The sequence below is a fragment of the Melospiza melodia genome, chromosome 5 (assembly GCF_035770615.1).
Source record: "Melospiza melodia melodia isolate bMelMel2 chromosome 5, bMelMel2.pri, whole genome shotgun sequence".
In the NCBI taxonomy this organism is placed as follows: Eukaryota; Metazoa; Chordata; class Aves; order Passeriformes; family Passerellidae; genus Melospiza; species Melospiza melodia.
In genome coordinates, this window is record NC_086198.1 from 71,159,670 (window position 1) to 71,174,523 (window position 14,854).

The 14,854-nt window shown below is 38.3% G+C and overlaps 1 protein-coding gene across 2 annotated transcripts in view; it reads left to right on the forward strand.

Annotated features, from left to right (window-relative positions):
* CORIN (corin, serine peptidase) overlaps positions 1–14,854 on the forward strand; it is a 117,547-nt gene that overhangs the window by 82,045 nt on the left and 20,648 nt on the right. Inside the window, exons 12-16 of one of the 2 annotated variants that reach the window (XM_063157338.1) lie at positions 1,398–1,543; positions 2,278–2,385; positions 6,606–6,719; positions 9,108–9,218; positions 9,912–10,041. In XM_063157338.1, the coding sequence (XP_063013408.1) occupies positions 1,398–1,543; positions 2,278–2,385; positions 6,606–6,719; positions 9,108–9,218; positions 9,912–10,041 (609 nt within the window). The remainder of the gene's footprint in view (positions 1–1,397; positions 1,544–2,277; positions 2,386–6,605; positions 6,720–9,107; positions 9,219–9,911; positions 10,042–14,854) is intronic. The other variant, XM_063157339.1, reaches the window with a different exon arrangement.

The window sequence follows — 14,854 nt, forward strand, 5'->3', positions numbered from 1 at the left end:
GTTTTATGCTTTCATTGAAAATGCCAAAAATTTTGCTTTGGAATTCTATAGGAAAAGGCTGTTGCTGACCAGGATGCTCAGGTCAGCGTTGGAGGTCCCTCTTTGGAGGGCTGCTCTCCAATTTGTGCCTAGTGCTACCCGACCCTAGGTACAGGATCAGGCATTTGTTCTTGTTAAATTTCATGTCCTTGATGATTACCCAGTGCAAAGGCCTCTTGTCCCTTCAGAGTCAACACCATCTCTTGGTATTGTATAATCAGCAAGCTTGCTGATGGTGCACTAAACTGCTGCATCCAGACCATTGATAGGTGTACAGAACAGGACAGGCCCTGCAGCTGAACCCAGAGGAGCAGTGCAGGTGAGCAGTCAGCAACCAGATGCAGCCCTGTTTGCCAGGACTCTTCAGTTTTTCACCCAGGGCACTGTGAAGAAAATAAAAAAATTCAATTCATTAAAAGGTCAAAGGAAGATGAGTGGAACGAGATGCCTTCCCTGAATGGACTGTCTCTAGAAGAAAGATGTGTAAATAATCAAAATACATAAAGACAAATTAAAATTACATTAAAGCAATTTTAAAAAAAGGGGGGAATCCTTTGATTGAATATTTTTCAACCTAGTAGGATCCCAGACAAAAGTAGTGGCTAAATGTTTCAAACATTAGGGGATTTTTTTATTATGCCTTTTTACCTTTGTAATTTTGAAGCCTTTGCCAGTGGGTATTTTGAGAGAAACCGTGGATGATTTTTAATCTCAGTGGATTGAACAAATTTTGTAGTGATTCCCATCTTTTTTAAGGTTAAAAAAATGCTGCAGAAGGACTTTATTCGTGCCTTTTCCTGACTGACCAACCAAACTTGTCTAACAGCAGATGAAGATGTAAGAAAGTGTTATGTTGCTGTAACTGACAACAGCCTCAAGACTGGGCTGGTCTGAGCTTTGCTTTTCTCAAAATTTTAATTTTATTGAATTACCGGGGAGTTCTTCTCTCTTTTGTTTGCAGGCTTAAATATTTTGACCTTCTGAAGCCCTGTGGTTTCTGAGATAGCGTAATCAGAAGAGGTAGCATTTCACTCATACAAAATGTGTTTGGTTTTTTTTCTCTGAAGGAGAGCAGTTAGTGCTTCTTAAAAATTGTTCTCTGCCATCTCTTACAGAGGAGAGCATATTTGTGAGCAGTTATATTTGGTTATTAACCTATTTATAACATAAATGCGCAACAGTAACTTACGTTTCAATCATAGCATTCTTTGATATATGTATTTTTTTCATATTAAAACATCTGTTTGTCTGATTTTTTTGATCTTCATGTTTAACTTCAGCTAGGATTATTAACTTCTAGTATCTGTGAATTTCTGAGCCATTCAGTTATTTGGTACAATTCTGCTTTGTCTCCTCAGGACATTATGTGTACAGTCTAAGGAGCGCTGTGAGGCTGTGCTTGGGATTGTAGGTCTGCAGTGGCCAGAGGATACAGACTGCACTCAGTTTCCAGATGAGAACTCAGATAACCAAACCTGTCTAACACCAGATGAAGATGTGGAAGGTACCTCCTACAGCAAATTACAGCAAATAAGAGATTTAAATGGGTTCCCAAAGTCACTGGTCTTTGGTTTTTTTATATGTCCCCTTTAATTTTAATATTTAAACTGTGGAAATTATTCCAAACTGAGTTCCTCTACTCAGCCATGCTAGTCTCTTGGCAGAATTCTTTGCTTGATTTCTTGCTCCAGGGAATTGCTAGCACTCAATGAAAGAGTTCCTTAAAGATCTGCTAACTCTGTTCCACTCCTTCGTCCCAAAGTGGTACTGTGAGATCAGGCAGAAGTAGTGAAAGGGTTAATTAATGGAAAGTTATACCCAGTTTTCATTAGTTGAAATAGACACATAATTGTCAATCTCTTTTTCTTTTTTTTTTTTTTTTAAATCCTGGGAATTTTTTTATACTTATTTCAATGCATAATACACCACCACCACAATGGTGAGAAGAGTAGCTAGGAAATTCATACCCATGGTCTAAACATTGCATGCCAGTGATTTGGCAAAGCAATGACATTTGACAGAGAGCAGCATGGAAGGGAGAGCTCTGGAAAATGTTGCTCCACCACGTTCCTGGTGCAATTGTGAAGAGTCTCACCTGACACATAATTCCAGTCTCATAAGCTTTCTGTCTGTGTTATTTACCCTTCTTAAAGAGCCTGGGTGACGAGTGAGGGCCCATGGCGTGATGAAGCTTTGTCTCAGGGAGTGCTGTTTGTCCCTGTTGGTTGTCCTTGGCAGAGTGCTCCCCCAGTCACTTCAAGTGCCGCTCGGGGCGGTGCGTGCTGGCGGCGCGGAGGTGCGACGGGCAGGCTGACTGCGAGGACGACAGCGACGAGGACAGCTGTGGTAAGGACGCGCTGTCAGCTGCAATGGAGGGCAGCTGCCGCTCTGGAGAATGAGCTTCAGCTTTCGTTCAGTTATTTGAATTGTAGCACAAGAGTTCAGAGAAGGAGACCCCCCCCCCTTTTTGTGTGTCTAAAAGTATATTTACAGTATCAGTAAAAATACTATATAGCAAGGATCCTTCTTAATCAACATGAATACTATTTGTGGTACCTGATCGTTCAGATTCTGACAACCGTACTCTGTGATGTTTTGAGTATTCCTTAAAGAATCAAGTTAAAAAATTTCTGCAGATTTAGTTATTTTCATATTGCTGAAGGCTTTACTGAGCTAAAATGTAACTCCCTGGCAGATTAAGTCTTGAATCTGTAAATGCAGTTTTAAATTTATACATGATAATGTTCTCATTAGGATGTATAGACAAAAGATACCATTATGATGTATTGTGTTGCTGAAGTGGATTCTGCATGTTTTTTCAGATTGGTCAAGTTACAAGTACAAGCATAAACCCTTGGAGTTTATTCCCCAGTATGTTTCTGAGTTTACTTTCAGTATAGATGCTTTTGACTTTTAACTTAAGGGGGATGTATTGAGCCTGAAAGAATCAAGAAATCTCTTGGTCATTACATATCCTTTTACCTGCTGGCAGGACAGTTTCAGAAGGAGAAAGGAGTTCTAAATATTTATTAATTGACTAAGCTGAAGCCTTCATGGAGGTCTGCATGCAGGCCTGGCATCCCTAGGGGCAAAGAGAATAATCATACATCACTAAGGATTTAGAGAAGAGGTGTGCTTATGAGCAAAGGATTGGAAAACATTGCAGCAGAGTAGGATTAAGTTTGTACAACCTGTGTATTTTCTTTAAACTGAGAAAGGGTTAAGTGGGAAGCAGAGTTTATGTGAACAACAAAACTGTGGCAATAAGAGAATTTCTACTCAGAGACAGTAAAATAAAATCCAACACCAGAAAGCTAAAGCTAGGCTAAAGTTCAATCTTAGCAGCTTTATAAAATGCTTCTGTTTAAAAAGCAGATTGTTTTAATGTTTGCAGTAGCCAAGGGTTCATTTACCCCCAATAAGTGATGTATTCTCAGTCTCTGGGAGTCTCCAGATCATTCTTGTATTCTCTCTCCTCTTTCTTTATTTCTTTCCCTCTCCCCACCCCTGTAAAAAAGAAAGAAAGGGATAAAAAAAAAGGTTATGCTCGCTGAAATATGATTTAATATTAGGTCATTCTCTTGTTTGTGTTATAAAGGAAAGTCAGAGCTGATGGTCACGGTGATTCTTTCAGAGTTTGACATCTCTTTACTTTGAATCAATTGTCTCAATTGTCCTCCTTGCCAAATATTTTTTTGTTGACACCAATTTTGAACTCCTTAGAAAACGAATTGTTATGTGTCTTTTAGGATAATTTTGTTCTACTAGACATTAACATATGAAATATTGTTCTAATATGTAACATTTGTTTCTCGAGTGGATCTCTCTAAAGTCTAGACAGAGTGTCACAAGCAATCAGCAGAATTCTTATCAGTTTCTATAAATATGGAAGACTGTATCAGCTAGCAAATTACTGCTGTCAGGGTGACATTACATTGACCAGGGCTAATACTGTTACTGAAAAACAAAAAGTCCTTGTAGAGCTCCAGGAGTAGCTGTTTCTAACTTATTCATATTCCATGTGTGCAAGACAAAATCAAAACTTGATGATCTTTCCATCTGTAAATGGATAGCTCAAATTTTCTTGGCTTTATCCTTTTAAATTGGTTTTCTAACATTAAAAAAAGACAGACTGTTTAATTTGAAACCCTTGTATTTGAAGTGCTTTAAATGATCTATGTGGAACAGCTTTACAGTGCAGGCAGGAAGAGGCTGAAAAAGACTAGCTGCAGCTTTCTTATGCTTAGACTACTCTGGCCAAAAAATATAAGTTAGAACCCTCCAAAGAGGCGTACTCTCCCCATGCAGAGCAGAGCTGGATTCAGCAGCCACTGTCTCCTTCTGTCAGCAATCCCTGCCGTGCTTTCTCATGGGCTGTGTGAGAGGACATCTCAGCCACACAATTGCATGGAAATCCTCAGACTTTAGTGCCATCCACACTGGGATTTGGGGAGAAAATTTGACTGGGGTTACTGGAAGTGAGACTTCTGAGTGCAATAAAGTGCAGGGAAGGTAATTTCAAAAAATATTATTATGAAAAGTGTCACGAGATTTTGTGGTATTAAATATTATAGTTGGTTGTAATTGAATGTGTTAAATTGCTGCTGCTGAGCAATGCCTCTGGCAGGGAGCAGAACAGGATCCTACACCTACTAAAGAAATTGAGGATATAACATTCATGGCCAATACTGTCTCACTATTTTCTGCAATCTGGGTTTTGACCTGTAGTATTTTAGGTGAGAGAAAAATGTGGTGGTCTTGATGTTAATGATTTAATGATAATTGGGTGGGAAATGTATATATGGACAACAATTTGTAACTTCATTCATATTATGAAGAAGAAGGAAGGCAAGATCATATATGAAACCATATCTCTTGTCAAAATATATTTTTGAGATGGGGTTAATTTACATATAGACAAGTTTTCCTAGCTCTGTTTTCACTTCCCTTTCATTGAATTAAAAATGCATGTCACAAAAATAATTAGAGAGGAAATATAAATACTGCAAATGGTGGTAGGTGATCTCTACCAACAAAACAGTGTACTTGAACACTGAATTTAGTAACTAGTGAATTTTTCATAGGGAAATGTCTCTGTATTTGTCTATGTGATTAGTTTTGGAGAGTCCTGGTACGCTTCACAGTGTAACACTGTAATGCGTGATGAAGAGAAAAGGAAACGTGTATTAAATGAATTGTGAACGCTGCTAAAAATTTGCTAGGTTCATAAATTATGGGGAGTTTAAGCTTTTTTTATTTCGTATTCATAACAAGATCCTAAAATTGAATTCCTGGTTCTATATAAGAGTACAGATTTTTTTTTTTGTTTCAATTAATTTTTCATCAAAAGTTATCAGAAATATTGTCAAGAAGGAGACCTGGAAAGTGGTGGTACCCAAGAAAGTTATTTGATCGTGAGGAATTAGTTTCAAAGGTTAAGGCTGGTTATTTCTCTGGGCTTTAACCTTTATTTACATGTTTTTTCAAATCTAAACAAAATCAAGCGCCCCACACATCCAGGTACAGGTAAAACCTGAACAGGTTTTTCCATTAATCCAGTAGGGATTCCGTGGTTCATATTTGTAAAATATGTACTTCAGAATTAAAATTTCTTGGAAACAATATATTTGCTTATAACTTACTGCTTTCACAGTTGCAGGTCCAGGCAAAGAGAGGTGCTGCTTTTAATACTGTTTTTAAATTTATGCCTGAATTATTTGTATGTGTGAACATCAGGGCTATCAATTGAGTTTGCCCTTAGATTAAAATGAAAAGTATCATCTATAGAGCAGGCCAAACAAGGCAATCAAATAATCTGGCTTAGTCAGGACAATATGTCATTTTTATGGCTTCCTATAAAACCAGAGTGTCAGTCATGCAGGACATTAGTATGTCAAAGTATTTAAACTGATATCACAATAAAATATTTTTTTAGCTGATGGAAATAAAAAGTGGAATAAAACAAGAGAAAACTATTTTCTAAAATGTACCTTGGCCTATTCTTAATTTCCTCTAGCTGACCAACAGGAATTTTTCTGTCAAAGCACTTTGACCTAGTTTTGTATTACTTCTCTTTCTACCCTTCATTCTGATTCTGTGTTAAATTCTGCATCAGCACTGCCAGAAAAAAAGCATGTATTTCTACAGTGTTTCATAGAGATTCCATGCTTTTATAGGATATGCTTTTGAAAGACTGAGGAATTTCTATGGACTTGAGAATTATAAAAGTTCTTATATTACTAGCAAATGTATTTCAATAATAGTGGTGTATGGGTTTTGAGCTAATTGAGCTAATGCCCAAACCATTATAGATATAGACACTCATAATACAATTATTATTTCAAAAGCACTGAAGTATTTTGAAGTGTTACAATATTTAGATCCATTTATCAAGTGTGCACTGTGCCAGTCTTATTTCCATTTCTTCATTAGTAACTATTCTTGGTACCTTCTAAAATTTATATTGCAAGTGAAAATATTTTGTGTGTTTCAGGACTTTTAAGGAAGAAAGCATTTGATTCAATATTGTATACAAATATTTCAGAAATGTGCTTCTCTGCCTCCAGGTTGTAGAGAAAGGGGTCTTTGGGAGTGTCCTTTGAAGAAGGTGTGCATCAAACACACTATGATCTGTGATGGTTTCCCAGACTGCCCTGACATGATGGATGAAAAGAATTGCTGTAAGGACTCATGCAGTTTGTTACTCCCTTAAAAGCTGATCACATTTTTGGGATGTTGAGGTGCAAAATCAGTCAAAGTAAAAAGACTTTATGCTTTCTATAGCAGAAAGACTTAGTCATTCCCTCAGTTCCCCTTTCAGTTTGTCTGTGGCACCAATTTCCCTCTTTCCTCATCTTCTGTTCTTTGTTGTTCACATCCTGAGATCCTTGCTGTCTGTTTGGTCACTCTTGTACTCTTTTTCTTTTTTTTCTTTTCTCTTTCTCCCTCCTTGTTCTTGTGCCTTTGTAGAGTTGTTCTTTTTTTCCTTGTAGATTTTTGACTTCTTTTCCCAGGTTCTTTAACTTCATTCCATACAGACATTGCTCATATCTGCCTACTGCTCATTTTTTTCCTTGATTTCTACTTACCTGTTTTTTGGTAAATGTCTTACGTTTTATTGTAAACAATGCCTTATTTAGTTTCTTTCCTGATTGACATTTCTTAGGTTCTGTCTCCCTGCTTGGCTCCACAGGTTCCTTCTGCAATCCAATCTGTGACAGCATCAAGATACAGAGCTTAGGAGGGTGCACGAGTGGCATGGGCGCACAGTCCATGTGCACAGTGCAAGTCTGTTCTGAGTGCTGGCAGAGAGCAGCCTGCACCCTGCTCCCCTCTGGGGGCTGCCCTCAGTTCTCTTTCCTCTGTTTCCATCCGAGAATGGGATGGGAAGTGGTGGAATATCTGCACACAGCAGCTGCTTTGCAGGCTCCCACCCTGCATACTGAGCTGGGAGTGAGTGCCCTGGGAGGTTAGCTCCACTTTCTGAATTCTCTTCTTTTGAGAAAACTGGTGTGTGGGCATGCTGCCAACACAAGGAAGCAGAAAAGACATACTGGGAGAAGGTCTGCACAACAAAGGAGGGATCATTGGTTGGCAAAGTTGGCTGAAAACTGAAATTTTTCATTCTCTGAGGAAACCTGGTATTTTGTCATTTTTGCTGGGATGTTTGGATATAGTTTTGTGATTTAAAAGAAGTTGCTCCTGAGTCTCTGGAGTTCTGTTGGTAGGAGCATTTTGTGTCCTAAGTGAAGCCTATGGGTATGTTTGCCAAAATGAAGAGCAGCCTGTGTGTGTATTGCTAGATCAAACTTTGTTTCTCTTTGGGAAGCTGAAGCTCACAAAACATTTCTTAATCTGCTTTCATTGTAAAGATTATACCACTTAATTTCCAAGCTCTGTGCTGTAATCTAAAGAGTGGATGTGGTATTAAAGTGATTTACTTGTGATCACACATGACAGAGAAAAGATTACCGAAGGGCTAAGGTTAATCTAGTTCATAATTATCGGAGTATATTTCCTCTCTGCTTTTGATTTGGGGCTTGAATAGTCTAAAATGGAAGCAAAGTTTTCCCAGCTGAGGGGTTCCAGTTTTTGAATTATGCTCTCTCTGGAAGGTGGAGTTAAAGCGCTTTTTCTGGTTTTGCATGCTTTATTCCAGAGGTAGAAAGACAGCAGCACTGCCTGCTCTATCTGTATGGTTTTCAACGTGGAGTGCACTTTTTGTACTGGTGTTGCAAATAAGTGCTTGGATTGTATAAATTGGCAGTATAAATGCTGTACATCAGCCAAACATGGGCACAACTGAATGCAGCTCCCTTCCATGCATTTTCTCCCCCTCTGCCCTCCCCCAGGTCTCAGAATTCCCTAATGATGGGGTTTATAGAAGCTGGAAATATGTTAGTGAGGAAGTTACTGTGCTTCTACATGCCTGCCTTTTGGAAGGGAGGTTGTTGGAGGAGAAGTCATTTGTAAATGTAAGCTATTGTAGTTCCCGTACTGAACAGAGTTTGGAAATCCATATGTAAGGATACCAGCTGTGAACTGGAACATGTCTATCAGTACAGCAGTTCTCTACCTCTAAAGTGGAGATAAAAATAAATACAAAATTTTCAAAAGCAAAGGAGAATTCAAAAATTAATATATAATTGCTGTGGATGAGAGGAAATAGATACTCATTGTGGTAAAATATTTTTTTCAAAAACCATGAAGAACTAAACAAATTTGGATCAGTCGGCTAAAAAGCACAGAACAGTATTTTCTCTTACAGCTTCTGAGAGGTTAAGACAGGTTTCATATTACAAGATCACAAATGATACTAAGTAATCCCAGATCTTGCATTTATAGATGCTCTTCCTTCCCTCTGAATTGCAATGCCCTAAGTCACTGCATGGCAGCAACCACTTTCTGCATCAGTGGTATCCATGCTGAATTTTCTTGCAAATCTGCTTCACTTCCTTTTCCATAAGTCTGATCTGTGTCTACCTTGACTCTCCTCAATTTTCCATGTCAATGTGAATTTCACTTCAATCATGTCTTTCTCAGGAGGAAGCATGTTTTTGTCTTTGCAGCATTTTGTGACAAGAGTGAACTTGAATGTGCCAACCATGAGTGTGTGCCCCGTGAACTCTGGTGTGATGGGCAGGCAGACTGCACTGACAGCTCAGATGAATGGGACTGTGGTAAGTTTCTTCTCAAAGTGGTGTTTGGGTGATGGTAGCAATCACTGGTGATTTAATTCAGAGTACAGTGGTGGAGAGGGGCTCCCTCTGTTAGCCAAGAGAAGACTGGGGTGAGGTTGGGAAAGCATGCAAGGAAGCAGGCAGAAGAGAAAGCAAAAGCTCAGTGTGAAGTGTCACAGTGCAAAGATACAAGAAAAGTGATAGAGCAAGAAAATGTGTAAATGATGTCTGTAATCTGGAAAGTATTGTGGATAGAGGAGAGATTAAGAAGTCGTTGAGATTTGGAAGGACCTTATGAGAATCTTTTTTGCTTGTGATAAAAGCAGTTCCTGAATTTTTTTATACAGATTAAGAGAGAAGAAATGGTGATGGTCTTTCTATCTAGATTATCTAACTAGATTAAGGCTATAAAAATTAAGGCTATCAGCAACCCATGTGAATCTGTGCTGGTGAATTAGAAGTATTTGGGTTTATTCTTACACTCTCGATGCCTTTGCTGTTCAGTGTCTCATGCTGTTCACTCCTAACAAGGTTCAGATAACCACACTTGCCTTGGTGTTAAGTTGCATAGCTATTCAGCATGTAAAGCTAGGAAAAAGTGCCAGCAACTTGGAAGAATCTTGAATGCAGTTGCATGTTTTCAGTTTTCCATCTATAAAACTACTTGAAGTTTTCTTCCTTTTTTCTTTCCAGTTACACTGTCTAAAACCAGGAATTCCTTGATGCTCCTGACTGTTCACAGGTCAGCTGCTGATAACCATGTTTGTGCTGATGACTGGCAAGAAAACTTAAGCCAACTGGCCTGCAATCAGATGGGTTTAGGGTAAGGTCAGTAGTTTGTAGCTTTGATGATTTCTTAGGACAGTTGGAGTGCTGGTGTTAGATGTGAACTATCATTGTTCACTGCAATGTTAGACCTAGTGTGGAAATGGTTCACAGAGAAAAGAGGTAACGAAATTTTGTGAACTGTGGCAGAATTTCACTAAAATCTAGGCACTTTCACCTTTACAACTTTATAAACATTGCATGATTGTTATTAAGAGTGTTTTGAAGAGATAATGGTGTTTTGCCAAGGCTCAGTACATGCACTAACAGTTACTGCGGAGGCTCAGAATGTAATACTCTGTTTCTTCCTAAAGAATTAAAGCAGACTTAGGAAATACAAGAAAAATCATCTTCATTTATTTGCTTTCTGCAATAAATACTGTAGGTTAGACAAGTGGATGTATTTAACTTGGGCATCTCTGGACAACAAATCGTTAAAGAGAGGGTTTCTGTGTGGAACTCAGAAAAAGAAATAGCTTTTAAGTGTCTTACTGCATGCACACTAAATTGTGGAGTAATCGATGCAAAATATAACTGTTGGATAAAAAACAAGTTCAGCTGCTCTGATATTCACAGCTGTCTCTTACTGGGAAGAGGCAAATCTGATGGTATATAAGGCTGTCTTTTGCCAGTGTGAATTAAGAGGTGTCTTTTCTGTTAGCTTTTCTCCACTACACAAACTGACATTCTTTGTACCTTTTTCAAAGAAGGATAAAGACCCTGGGTTAGTTAAGTACACTTCATGTACTCTGTATTGTCTTGCACTGCAGGGATACTTGGCATCCATTCTAACAGATGCCCCGAATTGAAGACCACCTGAAACTGGACTGCCTGCCATTATAACACACAATTTTATACTCCTCTGTCTAGTTTAGTGTATCTAAATAATATTTGCATTATCTTTTTGCTTTAGCTTTATATAGCATCCTAATAAAGCTTTGTAGAGTGATAGAATATACTGAGTTGGAAGGGACCCATCAGTGTCATTGAGTCCAACTCCTGGCCCTACACAGGACACTCCAACAAACACACCCTGTGCCTGAGAGCACTGTGCATATCCTTCTTGAAGTCAGACAGGCATGGTGCTGTGACCACCTCCCTGAAGAGCCTGTTCCAGTGCCCAGCCATCTCTGGAGGAAAAACCTTTCCCTGTTACCTAACCCAAACTTCTCCCTGATGTTTCATACCATCCCCTTGAGTCCTGTCACTGGTCACCAGATTGAAGAGATCAGTGTCTGCGCCTCTGCTTACCCTCCAGAGGTAACCAAGTACCGCAGACACTCCTCATACAGCTTCCCTTCCTGTCCCTTCACCATCCTCCTGGCCATCTTTTGGATGCTCTCTAGTAGTTTAATGTCTCAGATTGTGGCACCCAGAACTTCCCACAATATTCAAGGTGAGGCCACCCCAGTGCAGAGCAGAGCAGAGCAGGACAATCCTCTCCCTTGCCTGGCTGGTGATGCTGTCCCTGATGCTCCCCAGGACAGGGTTGTCCCTCCTGGCTGTGTGGGCACTGCTGACTCATGTTCACCTTGCCATTGGTCCTAACATAAAATTTGCTTCTCTTTTCCATGATGCTTGCTGCTGGGAAAATGAAAATGTATTGAACTATCACAACACCTCTGATTCCCTCCATTTTTCAAGGGTGTGTCTAGGCTGAAATCAGCGTGGGTGGAAACCTGCACCTTCCTGCTTCGTCACTGATGCTTGCTAACAGGTGTCATCAATCCTGCGCTTTTAAGAAACATAAGAGACAAAAATGATTCTTAAATCTCAAAACTGAATTTTCTAACAAGGTGATATATTCTAAAAATTAATTTTTCTAAAAGATATTCTTGGTAGGGACAGGAAATTGTGTCAAGGCAGTAGGAAATTCTGAAGTCAATTCAGTTCTGAAGTCTACAACTTCAGTTTGACTCCACTACTAATTTCTAATTCTTTCTTGCAGTACTTCAGAAAACCAGATCAGTGTTTGTCTTTCCTTTCTTAATGCCTCATTTTGTCATTAACCTGAGTCCTGATTTTCTTAGCTATTCTTCTAGTTTTTGTGGAGTGGCACTGCCAAAAATACAGTAAATTAGCTTTGAAAAGCCGTAAGGAAAACAAAAGTTATTATGCATTACTAGAACTGATTTCCAAAATCAGTTCTTATATACTCCAGTTCTTAAATACTCTTTATTTCCAAAAGGAGTAATATGAGCAATGCAGCTGTTTAATTATTTTGTTAACATTGCATAAGGATTCAGTGAAAATGTCACAGAGGCTAATGTTTTCTATATGGTAAAATGGAAGACTCTATAATTGAAGTTTCATGCCACTGTGTAATCTGATCTGAAGCTATGAACTTCATCTCTTAGCATTTACATCCTGTATAAATTATTTAATTGACTTACAGCAAGAATGGCTGAATGTGAGGTTGACAATATTGGTGTTTTTAACAAGCTCTTTATGCTCACCATTGAGGGTGCAGGTAAATTAGACTGTATATTGCACAGAACTCAAGTAATGATAAAACATCTCCTTTTACATTAAAAAAATTAATAAATAAATAGGAAATGTTTTATGCAGTGCTTTTCTGCAAGTATTCCTAATGGGAACAGCTTCATTTTACTCCTTCAGAAAATTAAAGCTGTGAATGTACAAATTCTGTCCACATTAGAGCACACTGCAGAACCACCCAGTTTTGTGGCTGTTAATTACTTACTTAATAATTATTTACAGCAACTCTTGATTTTGCTTTAATAGCGCTTTTGTTTATTTTTACAGAAAAATAATGCATATTATGAGTGAGATATCAAATTAAAGACTTATTAATGCCTTAGACCAGGAATTACAATGAATGATAGCTTTTGGAATTTATATTTTCTGTAAAGCTCTGCAAACTATTTTTAATAACTATCTAGTGCTTTGCCAAATAAAAACTCCCAATTACTATATAGGGTGGTAATGTTTAAAATATAAAGGCAATGTCTTTCTAACAGCTTTTGGATATTTTAGTTATTTAAAAATAGCAGATTTTAATATTTTAGGCTAAATTAATCTGAAAAAAACAAATGAAGATAATGACGTGATAGTGGTTAAAGTTAGGTTAATTTAATGGATAGTGGTAATGCATTTTACAGAATAGCAGTGTCTGTTTGGAACATACAAACCTTCAGTCTGAAGCAACAGGAAAAGTTCATTCTATTCTGCCCATTTCACAAAATGCAAGCAATTTTGCTGGCTGTTTGCCAGTTATAATTCCACAGACGATGTGGTTTTCCAGTTTTTCATAGCACCACTCGTGGAGTGTGTTGTGTGATGCATGATGCAACATCCCACAAAGCCACAAGTTCTAAGCATTGTCTGAAAGGCTTTGGACTATTGATGGCTGGTGCTCAAGCTGTGCAACATGTAATCTTAGCAGTTCTTACGTTTTTCTCTAGTACAAAAGATGTTAAATTTGTTTGTGTGTAATGCCAAGAGCTTACTGGGAATGCTCAAGTCTTAGGTTTCAAAGTTTACAACCAGATGGGACTATCATGCCGCCTAATCTGACTGCCTCTTTATGCTTTATGTCAGGACATAGAAGTTTATTCAGAAACTTCTGACTGAGGCCCAGATTTCATTACAGTGAATTTAAATGCAGTCTCTGGCAATGGGTTTTTCTGTTAACACAGGTAGAGAACAGAACAGCATTCAGTCTCACATCTGTCCTGTTGTGTTCTAGAGGCTGTGCTGCTGAGGATGGGTGTACTGCATAGGTTCAGAATGCTGGAAGAATGTTGGTAGAATGTATTTTGTCATGATGTTCAGTTGAAAAAAAACCACTTTTCATGTACTTGGAAGTCCACATTATTTGTTGATGAAATGGCAATCATAAAAGCATGGTCTGCTCAGCTCTGAAATTTGATAAAGGCAGTAGTGGAGTTGTTCCTATCATTCTGTGAAAATATAGTGGAATAATTTGTCTTTCTTGGCTGCACTAGGATGATAGAGCAAATACAACAAACTTCAAGAGTTTGTGCTCAGCAGAGTACGGGGAGATTTTACTTCACCGGCATGCTCTGGTCTAGTATCAGTGTAAAATTGCAGCTGTCTACCAAATTACTTGTTTTTAAAAATCTCCTGTTATCTCTTCCTGTGCCTGCTGCTCCTTTTCTTGGAGGCAGTGTCACTGGTGGTCCACTGAAACCAGCAGCTCCTTTTCCTTCTTTCCTCTGCTGTGGCATCTGCTGTGCATGTATTTATGAAAGGGGTGGGCAAGTTTGTTGTTGCTGCCTGGCTTTCTGTCTTTTCTGGTACTTTTCACTCAATGTCTTTGGCATAAAGATCTTGAATATTGGACAACTTAGCAGTCAAGCTGCTGGGCAAACAAACTCTTGTTTTCACATGATCTAATTTGTTTTTTTAATTACTCTATAATGATTTCTGCAAGAGGAATAATGGAAGCGCAGCTAATGTTTTATTTGCTCAAAGAACATAACAAAAACAAACCCCAGAATCCTGTAATACTCATGTAATAAATTTGAACTTCTGAATGAAACTTCATTTTCTCCAAGAATAGGCATGACATTTAGTGAAACAAATTCCTTGCCAAAGAGGAAGTATTTGTACTCATTCATTCAATCTAGATTTCTAGATCCATTCAACAGAATGTAACATGCTCTTAACCTGCCTTAAATTTATTCATATTTTCCATGGTCACAGTGTTCTGTTAATCCTGTAGATGATGTAGAAAGATAGGAAATTTTTACATTTCATTTAATTTTTTAAGAATGGCAACTAATAACTCATTACAGAATTTTACTGAAAATAGAGCTGTGGTAGAT